The following is a 14,362-nucleotide window of genomic DNA, read 5'->3' as shown; positions in this document are numbered from 1 at the left end:
GAGTGGGGCTGAGCTTGTATTGTAAATAAGCATTTCATCAGATAGCCTAATTCATGCCTAAACCATATCTTTACAAGAGATAAATATTACAACAAACTTTTAGAGAAGGATTTTCTCTAAGCAGCACCAAATAGTGCTTTTTGGGCACTAAGACCTTTGTAAACAGACTGCAGCTGCCACAAGGACTCATGAAGAACACCGCCTCAAAGGCTCTCTGTAGTAAATGGAAGAACGTCTAAAAATTAAACAAGGTCATCTTTGTCCTCTAGGACGGAGAATGAAACAATGGCATGTCAACAAGAGGTTAAGCATCTCTGGCACACTTGGTAACAAGCGGGGCACAGGCCTCAGCTGACTCTACCCCAGCACAAAGGCAGAAAAAAAAGGCAGTTTTTTTTTTTCTATTCCATCCATCACAGCATGTTTTGCCAAAGAATTAGAATGTCAGTTTTCATGAATACGGCAATTTAGCCAGCGTAGAGATACTAATATTGAACAACAATGAATATGTATGTCAGAAACATCCTATAAATTAAAACAAGTGAGGCCTTTTTAGTTACTAATTATTGACAAGGTAACATAAATACTATCATATCATTAATACAGTGGGCAATATGCAATTGGGAATTGCCTTAGAGAGCTAAAGAAGAGCATCTCAGTTGTCCTGAAGAGCAAAATAAAATAATTGGTTTATTGTCATGCTTAAAAACTATTGCTTATTAAACAACTGAATTAAACATAACATTTAAATATAACATTATTGGAAGTGTTGCAGTCTTAGATGGCAAGAGGCACTCCAAAATAGACATTGTGACATCCAGTGTTGTTCTTGTTGACCTGTGACGTCGTAAAAGAAGCTCCTAATAAGGGTAGTGCTGAAGCAAGCCTCCTCCCATTACTTGGAGGTTTTGTCCTCAAATTAACTGGACCAGTCATGGTCATCCATGCAAATGACCATATTGGGATGATCAAATCCCTTTAAAAAGGGAGCAGCAAGTCTCCACAGACACAGACCACAGGACAGCCTTAGGGTAAGAGCAAAAGGCAACCTGTCAGCAGTACAGGGTTTTTGTGGTTCCTGTGTAGTATTGTGGAGAAGGCCTAAAGACTTCAGTCATCCCCAGTGACAGAAAACATTTCTGTAGTAGATTGATTTGCCCTTCAGTTAGTTCATTGTAATCATGTTGTAGATGATGCTGTATATATATATATGTAACGAATGTAGCCATTAGTCATGCTCAAAATTGATAATTTCTTTGTTTCATTCTCAGCATACCATCAACTCTGCAGCCGGTAGGAACAGTTGCTAAACTTCAGGATGGGAGACGCAGTCATGGCAGAGTTTGGAGCTGCAGCTCCTTTTCTGCGTAAGTCAGATCAGGAGCGTCTGGAGGCCCAGACTCGCCCCTTTGACATGAAGAAGGAATGCTTTGTGCCGGATCCTGAAGTTGAGTACGTCAAAGCCTCCATCACCAGCAGAGACGGAGACAAAGTCACCGTTGACACTGAGTTTGGGAAGGTAGATATGTTGGCCCAGCTGAATCTAACAACTTAAGCATCACTTTCTATGTTCTGTGAGCTAAGACTGTTTTTCTTTTTTTTTCACAGACTGTGACTGTCAAGGAGGCTGATGTTCATCCCCAGAACCCGCCAAAGTTCGATAAAATTGAGGACATGGCGATGTTCACCTTCCTGCACGAGCCTGCTGTGCTGTTTAACCTCAAAGAGCGTTACGCAGCCTGGATGATCTACGTGAGTTAAGAGCATCTCACAGCTGTCCAACACAAGAATAAAAGTAGAGATTTCACGTTAACCTTTCCTTCATTTCTCTCTGTTTGTAGACCTACTCTGGGCTTTTCTGTGTAACTGTCAACCCCTACAAGTGGTTGCCAGTGTACAACCAAGAAGTCGTCGTGGCTTACAGAGGAAAGAAGAGAACTGAAGCTCCTCCTCACATCTTCTCCATCTCTGATAATGCCTACCAGTACATGCTGTCAGGTAATCGTACTGCACTGTGATACAGCATTACCATTTATGTATAATTGTGCACATCTAAACATGTTCAAAATGTCTTTTTATGTTCTGACCATACAGACAGAGAGAACCAGTCTGTCCTTATCACGTAAGTATAGAACATGACACATTAACAAATAATTTATATTAATGTGCACTGTATTTTTCTGACAAGCCTATGTTCAATTCTCATCTCTAGCGGAGAATCTGGTGCTGGAAAGACTGTGAACACCAAAAGAGTAATCCAGTACTTTGCCAGTATTGCAGCAACATCTGGCAAGAAAGATTCAGCCATGGAGAAAAAGGTTTGCTAGCAGTTTTACTTATAAGAGTTTGTTCACACATGTTTTAGAAATACTGGAATATAAGCTTTTTAAAGCACATGTTGATTTTTTACTATAGGGTACCTTGGAGGATCAAATCATCCAGTGTAACCCTGCCCTGGAGGCCTTTGGTAATGCCAAGACCATCAGAAATGACAACTCCTCACGATTCGTAAGTTGTGTTATTATTTTCATATTTATCTGGTTAGGATTCACAGCAAGTCCAATATTTTCATGCACTTTATCTCTACAGGGTAAATTCATTCGTATCCACTTCGGTGTCAGTGGAAAGTTGGCTTCTGCTGACATTGAGACCTGTGAGTACAATTTTCCCTCATATTTGTTTTCCAAACGACTGAATTAATATTTAAGACACTATTTCTGACCTAATAATTTCCATCTAGATCTTCTGGAGAAGTCTCGTGTCACTTATCAGCTCAAAGCTGAGAGAGACTATCACATCTTCTACCAGATCCTGTCTCAGAGGAAACCTGAGCTGCTGGGTAGGTGCAGTGTTCTCACTACAATGTTACAATATTTATTTATTTTACAAGTGACACTTTTGAGCCACAGACTCAGCTCTGTCACTGAGTTAACAACTGGCATTGTAGCTTGTGTATGTTACAGTGACAGAATATTGTAATTATGCTGCATAATTTCAAATCATTAGTGTTATGTCACTGTAACATACAGTGAGCTATAAAGTCTGTTGTCATTATATGCTATGTCAGTTCACACAACAAAGAGTCATGAAACAACCAAATGTCAGAAAAAAAGATAGGCGTTATGTCACCTTTTGACATCAGAACTGGCAAATGCAACCTTTATGACACATGACACCAATAGGAATACGTTTTTTTTTATGTTTATGTAGATTTATGAATGGCTTTTGCAGGTGTCATATAGCTTTATGAACATTGCCCAGTAAATTTTTGCCAAATATTTCTACATATTCCCCTCTATAACACACCTATGTCCACACTTGATGGGCACACTTGAGTGGGTCTATAACAGTGGGCCTTAAGAACTCTTACGCATAAAAATGAATTGATTTTTTTGTCTTGCAGAAATGTTGCTCATCACCAACAACCCTTATGACTACGCCTACATCTCCCAAGGAGAGACACAAGTGGCGTCTATTAATGATGCTGATGAGCTCATTGCTACTGATGTGAGTGTGAAACTTTACTGAAAATTCTCATGCAATTTGTTGTCCTCACACTACTGTAGTTAATAAAATTTATTTGGTCAACAGGAAGCTTTTGATGTGCTGGGCTTTACTCAAGAGGAGAAGAACGGCATCTACAAGCTGACTGGTGCCATCATGCACTTTGGCAACATGAAGTTTAAGCAGAAACAGAGAGAGGAGCAGGCAGAGGCTGACGGCACTGAGGGTCAGTGTTGATTGGAGGCTAAACCCAACATAAAAGACATTAAAGATCTCCACTTTCACAAGGACGCATTTTAAAATGTTGCACAATCTTTTTATAACTTGAACAGATGCTGACAAAGTCGCATACCTGATGGGCCTAAACTCTGCTGATCTGATTAAGGGTTTGTGTCACCCAAGAGTCAAAGTAGGAAACGAGTGGGTCACCAAAGGGCAGAGTGTCCAGCAGGTGAATATCCTGGCTATGTTTTATTTTTTTCTAGAATTTGTATCTTGTGACGTTGCTATTTCTGACATATGTATGTGTTCCTTCTATAGGTGTATTATTCTATTGGTGCTCTGGCTAAGTCAGTGTATGAGAAGATGTTCCTTTGGATGGTTGTGAGAATTAACCAATCTTTGGACACCAAGCAGCCTCGCCAGTACTTCATTGGTGTGCTGGATATTGCTGGCTTTGAGATCTTTGATGTGTGTAATCCTTCTTTTATTATTACTTTCGTTCTGATAGTATTTGTTCCAGGATGGATTGTGTTTCATCTACGTTAATGATGCTGCATTTCTCCTCCAGTTCAACACCTTTGAGCAGCTGTGCATCAACTTCACTAATGAGAAGTTGCAGCAGTTCTTCAACCACCACATGTTTGTGCTGGAGCAAGAAGAGTACAAGAAGGAGGGCATTGACTGGGAGTTCATTGACTTCGGCATGGACTTGCAGGCTTGCATTGAGCTTATTGAAAAGGTAAGTAAATACAGTTGTGAGACTGTAGTTTGAAACAAATTCAATCATCTGGATTTGTAGGGCTGAGGTTTGCGTTAGAATGGTCATTTAAATGTGATTTATTTGATACCTATTCATACATAAGAAAAGAAAGCTTATTTAGCAAATAACACACATTGTCATACCTATACAAGTTTAAATTAAACAAGAAGTTTAAATAATCTAAGGCGTTGACCAGTGAAAAATCTAGTGAAACCTCCTTATTGACACTAGCCTCAATCAAATGCTTAATGTAGCTGCTGATCAATCCTCTGTTATTTGGATGTCATGCTGAAATGGCCAGCTTCAGGTCACACTACAGAATTTTAAAGTGATTGAGGGCAGGACTCTGACTTGCCTATTCTAAAATACATATTTTTTCTGTTTGAGCTGATGTGTTGATTTGATCTTGTGTTCAAGGTCATTGTCAGTGATTTTAAACCATCTAAGCCCTGAAGCAGCATAGTAACCATTATACTCCCTCCACCATACTTCAGAGCTGAGATGAGGTTAAGATGTTGTTAGCACAGTATTTTTGATCTCCAAACATCGCATTATGGCAACATGTCTCATCTGTCCATAGAACACTGTTCCTAGTAATGCTGCATGTTTTAAACAGCTGCAAGTCCAGGTGGTCTTTAGCAGACTTGTGACCAGCAGCAGTGTTTTTTTCACCAATAACTTTCCATCACCACCACTTCTGTTCAGTGATTTTCTTATTGGACTCATCAACACAGATATTATCACATGGAAAAGATACTTGCACATCATTGGATGTCAATCTGGGGTCATTTGTTACTTGTTTTAGCATTCTATATTATGCTTTTGCACTGATCTTGGTAGACCTTGATTGCTTAAACCATTTGTTCAGTATAAGCATGGAACTGTCAAATGTTGTTTTTATTGTTTGTTAAATAAGACTGTTTTTAACTTTTATTATGATTTAGATTAAGATCATATCACATTTTATGAGACATTCATACAGTAATTTGTATAATTCCAGAGGATACATGTATTTTCTTACATTCATATGGTTTAGTTTAAAATATAAAAAGAACACATCAGAATTCCTAATTATAAACTTTTCTTTAATTTCAGCCCATGGGTATCATGTCTATCCTTGAAGAGGAGTGCATGTTCCCCAAGGCCAGCGATGCCACATTCAAAGCTAAGCTTTATGACAACCACTTGGGCAAGAATCCCAACTTCCAGAAGCCCAGGATTGTGAAGGGTAGACCAGAGGCCCACTTTGCCTTGGTTCACTATGCTGGCACTGTTGACTACAACATCAACAACTGGCTGGTGAAGAACAAGGATCCCCTCAATGAAACTGTTGTGGGCCTTTTCCAGAAGTCAACTCTGAAGTTGTTGTCTTATCTGTTTGCTGGCTATGCTGGTGCTGACTCAGGTAAGAGCATATTCAGAATGACATAATGCAATGTTTTTATTATTGAAACTCAGTGCAAATTTTACTACAACTGAAAGTGTTCAGTATAAAACAAGTGCTTTATTTTAAACAGCTACGGAATCCGGTGGAAAGGGCGGCAAAGGTGGTGGCAAAAAGAAGGGTTCTTCATTCCAGACCGTGTCTGCGCTCCACAGGGTGAGCCTTTGACCTCCTGTTTACCACTTAGGGGAAAAAAAGTAGAAGGAAAATACAGTAAAACTTAACAGTCCTTCTTATATCATCTACAGGAGAACTTGAACAAGCTGATGGCCAACTTGAGGTCCACTCACCCACACTTTGTGCGTTGCCTCATCCCCAATGAGACTAAGACTCCTGGAGTTATGGAAAATCCCCTTGTCATGCACCAGCTGCGCTGTAACGGTGTGCTGGAAGGCATCAGAATCTGCAGAAAGGGCTTCCCCAACAGGATTCTGTATGGTGACTTTAAACAACGGTGAGACTTGTCATTAAAATTCATCTTTTTATTTTTAAATGAGCTTTTATATATTACTACAGGCATAAGTAGAAAGTTAGAAGACCAATATATTTAACATTGTTGTTATTTATTCATTTTCAGTTACCGTATCCTGAATCCTGCTGCTATTCCTGAGGGACAGTTCATTGACAACAAAAAGGGTGCAGAAAAACTTCTTGGCTCTCTGGACATTGACCACAACCAGTATAAGTTGGGACACACAAAGGTAAGACACCAACAGGTTAAATTTCACATCATCAGCTTCCACTGCTCTTTTCAGACACGTAATCTCCTATAATGTTTTTCCTCCTCCCTATGTAGGTGTTCTTCAAGGCAGGTCTTCTTGGTCTACTTGAGGAGATGCGAGATGATCGTCTTGCCCTTATTATCACTGGTATTCAGGCCAGGGCACGTGGTCTTCTTTCAAGAATTGAATTCCAGAAGATTGTAGAAAGGAGGTGGGATTACACCCTCTTTCAAAAACTAATTATATTTTACTTATATCCTTACATGTACAAGTAAAAGGTAAAAATTCTGTTCCGCAGGGATTCCTTGCTGGTAATCCAGTGGAATGTCCGTGCTTTTATGGGTGTCAAGAATTGGCCCTGGATGAAGCTGTACTTCAAGATCAAGCCTTTGCTGAAGTCAGCAGAGGCTGAGAAAGAAATGGCCAACATGAAGGAAGAGTTCACAAAGTTGAAGGAGGCCTACGCTAAATCTGAATCTCGCAGGAAGGAACTGGAAGAAAAGATGGTGACTCTTATCCAAGAGAAGAACGACCTGCAACTCCAAGTGCAATCTGTAAGTTTACAGTATCATACCATATGATACCTCATACTATGAGTCTTCACCTTGCCCACTAAGATATTTATTTATTTCATCCAACTAGGAGCAAGATAATCTCTCAGATGCTGAGGAGAGGTGTGAGGGTCTGATCAAGAGTAAGATCCAACTTGAAGCCAAATGCAAAGAGCTGACTGAAAGACTAGAGGATGAAGAAGAGATGAATGCTGAGCTAACTGCTAAGAAGAGAAAGCTTGAGGATGAATGCTCTGAACTCAAGAAGGACATTGATGATCTGGAGCTTACTCTGGCCAAAGTGGAGAAAGAAAAGCATGCCACTGAGAATAAGGTATGAATTATTACCTTGAACATGTTGTTTATCAAGAATATGGCATTCGACTAGCCCACTAATGTTTTGGTGTCATTCCTAAGGTTAAAAACCTGACCGAGGAAATGGCAGCTCTGGATGAAATCATTGCTAAGCTGACTAAGGAGAAGAAAGCTCTGCAGGAGGCCCATCAGCAAACACTGGATGACCTCCAGAGTGAGGAGGACAAAGTCAACTCACTGACAAAAGCCAAAGCTAAGCTTGAGCAGCAAGTTGATGATGTATGTTCAAATTTATCCTATTCATTGTACAAAAGCCCTATGAAGACTGATAAAGGTGTCTTAACAACATGCTACTTTCACCTTATTTGACCAGCTTGAAGGATCCCTAGAACAAGAAAAGAAGATACGTATGGATCTTGAGAGAGCTAAGAGAAAGCTGGAGGGTGACTTAAAGTTGACCCAGGAAAACATTATGGACCTAGAGAATGACAAACAGCAAATGGAGGAGAAGCTGAAGAAGTAAGATCATAACTTCATGTTCAAAAATCTTGTACATGCCGTTTAATAAGAAAGAACAGATTTCAATATTTTTTTTTCTCTATGTAGGAAAGACTTTGAAATTAGTCAGCTCAACAGCAAAATTGAGGATGAACAAGCAGTATGCGCCCAGCTCCAGAAGAAACTGAAGGAACTGCAGGTAACTGTAAAGATGTTATTTAAATGAAAGCTTTTGCTTTTGCTTTTGTTCAACCAATGCTTACATTTTTAATTCTCTGCATATCTAGGCCCGCATTGAGGAGTTGGAAGAAGAGCTGGAGGCTGAAAGAGCCGCCCGGGCTAAGGTTGAGAAGCAGAGGGCAGACTTGGCCAGAGAACTGGAGGAAATTAGCGAGAGGCTGGAGGAGGCTGGTGGAGCCACTGCTGCCCAGATTGAAATGAACAAGAAGAGAGAGGCTGAGTTCCAGAAACTGCGCAGAGACCTTGAAGAGGCCACTCTGCAGCATGAGGCCACTGCTGCTACACTGAGGAAGAAAAATGCTGACAGTGTGGCTGATCTAGGAGAACAGATTGACAACCTTCAGAGAGTGAAGCAGAAGCTGGAGAAGGAAAAGACTGAGCTTAAGCTGGAACTTGATGATGTGGTCTCCAACATGGAGCAGATTGTGAAGGCAAAGGTTGGTAGTGTTATGTAATCCATTTGTTAGTGTGAAACACTGTGGCAGAGGTGGATGTTATTAATCATGTTAATATTGTACCTGATTGCCTTTTAGACCAACTTGGAGAAAATGTGCAGAACTCTGGAGGATCAAATGAGTGAATTTAGAGTAAAGGCAGAAGAGGGCCAACGCACAATTAACGATTTCACTATGCAGAAAGCTAAGCTTCAAACTGAGAATGGCAAGTACATTCATATTTTTGCTAGATTTGTGAGCTAATGCAAGAAAACAATGAACTAAACTGTAATGTTCTCATTATGTAATTCAGGTGAGCTTTCCAGACAGCTAGAAGAGAAAGATTCTTTGGTCTCCCAGCTCACTAGAAGCAAGCAGTCCTACACTCAGCAAATTGAGGACCTGAAGAGGCAACTGGAAGAAGAAGTCAAGGTAGAGTAGACAGTCTGATGCATAATTGACATAAGTTTGTTTTCTTACATTGTAGCACGGTATTTAACATTTCCACTCCAAATATGTGACTAGGCTAAGAATGCCCTGGCCCATGCAGTGCAGTCCGCTCGCCATGATTCTGACCTGCTGAGGGAGCAGTTTGAGGAGGAGCAGGAGGCCAAGGCTGAGCTGCAGCGCAGTCTGTCCAAGGCCAACTCTGAAGTGGCTCAGTGGAGAACCAAGTATGAAACTGATGCCATCCAGAGAACAGAGGAGCTGGAGGACGCAAAGTAAGTGACAAGGAACTGCTTATTTTAACATCATAAGGAAAGAAATAACTTTCAAATAAAGGTGAAACCTGTGTTCTTAAACTCTTTCTGTCCTGTCACACAGGAAAAAACTTGCTCAGCGTCTGCAAGATGCAGAGGAAGCTGTGGAAGCTGTCAATGCCAAATGCTCCTCTCTGGAGAAGACCAAGCACAGACTCCAGAATGAAATAGAAGACCTCATGGTCGATGTAGAAAGATCCAATGCTGCTGCTGCAGCTCTGGACAAGAAGCAAAGAAACTTTGACAAGGCTAGCAACTCAAATTTATACTTCTTTCTTTGAACCTTGAATAAACCACTCAGTGCAGACATTTATGACTATTTAAACATCCTTCACATATATCAACAGGTTCTGGCAGAGTGGAAGCAGAAGTATGAAGAGTCCCAGAGTGAACTGGAGAGCTCCCAGAAGGAGGCCAGGTCTTTAAGCACTGAACTCTTCAAGCTGAAGAACTCCTATGAGGAGGCCCTTGATCATCTGGAGACCATGAAAAGGGAGAATAAGAACCTCCAAGGTCAGTAGGTTATGTTCATGTAAGGAACAGAGTAAAGTTTAAAATGTAAATGAGCAGTCAATTGTTTACCCAATAGAGCATTTTCTTATTCAACAGAGGAAATTGCTGACGTCACTGAACAACTTGGTGAGAGTGGAAAGAGCATCCATGAGCTTGAGAAAATTAGAAAGCAGCTGGAACAAGAAAAAGCTGAAATTCAGGCAGCCCTGGAGGAGGCTGAAGTAAGACGTAATCATATATTTGCTGACACTGGTCGTTAACAGAGATTTTACATAAAAATAATAACACTATTTTTCATTCACTATGAAGGGCTCCCTTGAGCATGAGGAGGGCAAGATCCTAAGGGCTCAGCTGGAGTTCAACCAAGTGAAGGCTGATATTGAGCGGAAGCTGGGCGAGAAAGATGAGGAGATGGAGCAAACTAAGAGGAACCAACAGAGAGTGGTGGACACTCTGCAGAGCTCTCTGGAGTCTGAGACTCGCAGCAGGAATGAAGCCCTCAGGATAAAGAAGAAGATGGAGGGAGACCTTAATGAGATGGAGATCCAGCTCAGCCAGGCTAACAGGCAGGCAGCAGAGGCACAGAAGCAACTCAAGGGTCTCCATGGGCATCTGAAGGTATGTCCTCAAGTAATATGTTGCCATCTTAGTTTGTCACCTGAGTTGTGTGAGATTATAAAGTGTGAAATTCCACAATTGATCCATTGTAAATGCTAACATGTTAACATAGGATGCTTAACTACAGCTGGTAATTCAAATTAAGCATAATAGCATAATTGGGGCTCAATCTTCAAACAGATTTTTGTTAAACGTGCACTTTACAGGATGCTCAACTGCAGCTGGATGATGCTCTCCGTGGTAATGATGATCTCAAAGAGAACATCGCTATTGTGGAGAGACGCAACAATCTGCTGCAGGCTGAACTGGATGAGCTGAGATCCCTTGTTGAGCAGACTGAGAGAGGCCGGAAACTGGCAGAGCAGGAACTGCTGGATGTCAGTGAGAGGGTTCAGCTGCTGCACTCTCAGGTAAGATATACAAAACTGCCCTTTGCTCCTCAGTTTATCACCTTTTGATAGATGACTTTGTACTAATAGAACTGTGAAATCTTTGTATATAGAATACTAGTCTGCTGAACCAGAAGAAGAAACTGGAAGGTGACACTACCCAGCTTCAGACTGAGGTAGAAGAGGCTGTCCAAGAGTGCAGGAATGCTGAGGAAAAGGCCAAAAAAGCCATCACTGATGCTGCCATGATGGCAGAGGAGCTGAAGAAGGAGCAGGACACCAGTGCGCATCTGGAGCGTATGAAGAAGAACATGGAGCAGACCATCAAGGACCTGCAGCACCGCCTGGATGAAGCTGAGCAAATTGCTATGAAGGGTGGGAAGAAGCAAGTCCAGAAGCTGGAATCCAGGGTTAGTAACAAAAAATGTGTGCCGTTAACATTCACATTTCTTCTTTTGAGACTGAACACTAGTATTTTCTTTTTCATAGGTGAGGGAGCTGGAGAATGAGGTGGAGATGGAACAAAGGAAGAGTACTGAATCCGTTAAAGGTGTCCGCAAGTATGAGAGACGTATCAAGGAACTGACCTACCAGGTACGTAGTTTTGCAAAACAAATACATTGTTGCAAATTCTGGAAAATATTTATTTCATGCTTTCTGTGAAAGAACTGATTGGCCATTGGCAGAGTTTAAGTCACTGCATTAAATGCAATTCCCATAAATGCAACACACGCTGGTATATTACATTAGCAATGTTAGAGAATGCAGTTTGGGATCCATTATTTCATTAACTATGCTACATGCTTTGTATATCACAATAATATAGATTAACAGAGTAACATACGCTATTAACATCCTCTTAACAGTGTTTACATTGGTGTAAATGTGAGGCAACAAACAGTGTCTCTAGTTTTATGCATCATTTCTTTATTTTTGCACAGACTGAGGAGGATCGTAAGAATCTAGCCCGCCTGCAGGACCTGGTGGACAAACTGCAGCTAAAGGTTAAGTCCTACAAGAGAGCTGCAGAGGAAGCTGTAAGTAAACATAAGTACTTAATCAGTTCAGTCAGTTTAGTCCTTTTCAAAACCACTCAGATTGTCCTGAATGGTAATGTATTATTGATGTGCTTTTTAGGAGGAACAGGCGAACAGCAACCTTGGAAAGTTCCGCAAACTACAGCACGAGCTGGAAGAAGCAGAAGAGAGGGCTGATATTGCAGAGTCTCAGGTCAACAAGCTGAGAGCCAAAAGCCGTGACCCAGGCTCCAAGGTAACCCAAAACACTGGTTTGAGTTAGATAAGAACTATAGAAAGCCTGAGGTTTATGTAAAATATCCACACAATAAATGTAATACTTGGTGTGCATGTGACTATAATAACTATTATACATTATAGTGTATAGTGTGCTCAATTTGCCTAATCACCATTGCTTTTTCCCTTTATCTAACTTCTCTACCACAGAAAGGGCATGATGAAGAATGAAGCTCTCAGTAGGACCTTTCTGAAAAGCTCTTCAGTGTAGTGCTTTATAATTGTCCACAAACTTCATATAACTCATAAATAAAGCTTGATTTATTCACACACTGATTTTGTTTTTCACTATTTTTTCCATAGATAGAAAGCATACAGTACACTAACATACAGTATTTAAGAAATATTATTAGTTTTTAAACAAATATGCACTTGCATACTGTGTAGTAGCCAATACAGAGGAAGACAAATCGTTTTGTATGGTAGGATGTTCGAAAAGGTCATAACGTACGGCAGATCAGCCTTCGAATGCCCTCACAAAAAGGAATTAGAGGACAGACTTAAAGAAAAGCGGATAAATAATAATTATCAACAGTCATAAAGGCATGACTTGCATTATTACACCACAGCTTTTAATTACTATAAAGCATTTCAGCAAGTGATTTCAAAGTGACTTCAAAGTAATTACATATAAAACAAGAACAAAATAACTGAAACATCAGTATTAATGTATATCTGATGTCCCTTCACCTCACATCTCACTGAGGGAAGAGTCCACGATTCACACAGTTACAACTCTTGTAGAATTATCCCATCATAATTATGCTACCAAATATATACAAAAATATAGTTCAGAGTATAGTCATCTCTATCCCAACTCTATACCTGCCCAATGTTTTCATTTTTATTATATTTTCCTTCTTATTTATCTGAGCTTCAAACCTCATAGAGAGCACTATCCAAATAAAGTACGGTCAGCTGTACCAAAACTACATCTGCTTAATTATCACAAAAAGTTGACCTGATGCCTGACTGCTGTTTCACTGGAAACACAGTGTTTCAGGTATTACCATGTTTTCTATGTGAATTAATTCGATTATTTTTTAGAAATACTGATAAGGTGGTGAAATGAGTCCTCTCTAACCTTTTGTTCACGACAGACGCAAGAACGTCCTAATAATAGTGCAGTGTTTGACAAAAGGAGGCTTAGGTTACAGCTTTCAACACAAGCTGACCAAGCCGTAAGGTACCACTATTTCTTCGACCCCTGCTACAGCATGATGACGTATCCGGGTCATTCAGACAGCTGAGAATGAGACACCGCAAAGAATCATGGAGCTTAGAATAGATTGCATAAGTGCTAAGACTAAGTAAGGTGTTTCGTGTGCGAGAGCAAGACAATTGCGGAACATGAGGTCAAGGCAGACCTGACCTTCCACAAAGGGTCTTTGGTGATGGATGATGGGTCAGTTCAAACCATAAGACCATGGTGATAATAGCCTAACAGTATCCTCAAGTAGAGCCAGGGCTAAGATAGTTATCTTGACCTGGACTTACATCAAGTACCTTCTCAGCACATCTCTATTGACCATCTTAAGGTTATGATTTATAAGATAGTGGCTCTCATTTCTTCTCCTGGAGTATCACTGCCCTACTTATTTTAGAGTTTCCCTGCTCCCAACACACCTGATGTAACTAATGAACTAACTAACGAGTTGAACTGTGTGTGTATTAGAGCCAGGAAACTTGCAGGCACTGGTCCTCCTGGAGCAACTGGTCTAGAAGCATTTAGAAGGTTCTCTATAGGTAAAATCTAACCAGTGGTTCCTCTTTACCAATATATTTACTTCTTGGTAAAGATTTCATTACTATAATGAGCAGCATTGAGTAACATAGCAGTGAACTTGAATGACTTCTATACTAGTAAAGTAACAGAGCATAAAGACTGGAAGCTTAAACAGTAGTGATCCAGTAACAGCTTTAAAATGTACGTGTTACGTGAGATATTAAGTATATTGAAAGAAAGTTTTACAATTCACTTTACATTAAATTCACTTATCATAAATAAATAGGTGTAAATATGTTAAAATCTCCCAGCCAAGAAAGTGAGCATGTCAAAAAACATTGATAATTCTTTT

At 40.3% G+C, this 14,362-nt stretch overlaps 1 protein-coding gene across 1 annotated transcript; it reads left to right on the top strand.

Moving 5' to 3' along the window:
• The first annotated feature begins 933 nt into the window (after window positions 1–933).
• Window positions 934–12,545, top strand: LOC118820998 (myosin-6-like). Its single transcript, XM_036589388.1, has 38 exons — window positions 934–1,031; window positions 1,272–1,519; window positions 1,609–1,752; window positions 1,842–1,998; window positions 2,095–2,122; window positions 2,213–2,318; window positions 2,416–2,508; window positions 2,590–2,653; window positions 2,741–2,839; window positions 3,404–3,507; window positions 3,592–3,730; window positions 3,837–3,955; window positions 4,045–4,194; window positions 4,295–4,465; window positions 5,582–5,891; window positions 6,004–6,086; window positions 6,179–6,384; window positions 6,508–6,631; window positions 6,727–6,863; window positions 6,951–7,206; window positions 7,295–7,537; window positions 7,621–7,797; window positions 7,892–8,037; window positions 8,125–8,215; window positions 8,304–8,693; window positions 8,790–8,916; window positions 9,004–9,122; window positions 9,216–9,412; window positions 9,516–9,699; window positions 9,799–9,964; window positions 10,061–10,185; window positions 10,274–10,582; window positions 10,789–10,992; window positions 11,085–11,381; window positions 11,461–11,565; window positions 11,913–12,008; window positions 12,109–12,243; window positions 12,435–12,545. Exons 2-38 carry the CDS (start codon window positions 1,319–1,321, stop codon window positions 12,453–12,455), a joined length of 5,823 nt encoding a protein of 1,940 aa, XP_036445281.1. The 5' UTR covers window positions 934–1,031; window positions 1,272–1,318; the 3' UTR covers window positions 12,456–12,545.
• Window positions 12,546–14,362: the final 1,817 nt, after the last annotated feature.

The sequence above is a fragment of the Colossoma macropomum genome, unplaced genomic scaffold, assembly GCF_904425465.1.
Source record: "Colossoma macropomum unplaced genomic scaffold, Colossoma_macropomum, whole genome shotgun sequence".
In the NCBI taxonomy this organism is placed as follows: domain Eukaryota; kingdom Metazoa; phylum Chordata; class Actinopteri; order Characiformes; family Serrasalmidae; genus Colossoma; species Colossoma macropomum.
The sequence above is the reverse complement of the archived record's forward strand: the minus strand, read 5'-3'. Positions and strand labels throughout refer to the sequence as shown.

What these genes read in the sequence shown, in the direction of transcription:
- LOC118820998 (XM_036589388.1), top strand. Translation starts at nt 1,319, where the DNA reads ATGGGAGACGCAGTCATGGCAGAGTTTGGAGCTGCAGCTCCTTTTCTG. An exon ending in AACCAGTCTGTCCTTATCAC is followed by an intron (nt 2,123 to 2,212) that starts GTAAGTATAGAA and finishes TCTCATCTCTAG; the next exon opens with CGGAGAATCTGGTGCTGGAA. An exon ending in GCATTGAGCTTATTGAAAAG is followed by an intron (nt 4,466 to 5,581) that starts GTAAGTAAATAC and finishes CTTTAATTTCAG; the next exon opens with CCCATGGGTATCATGTCTAT.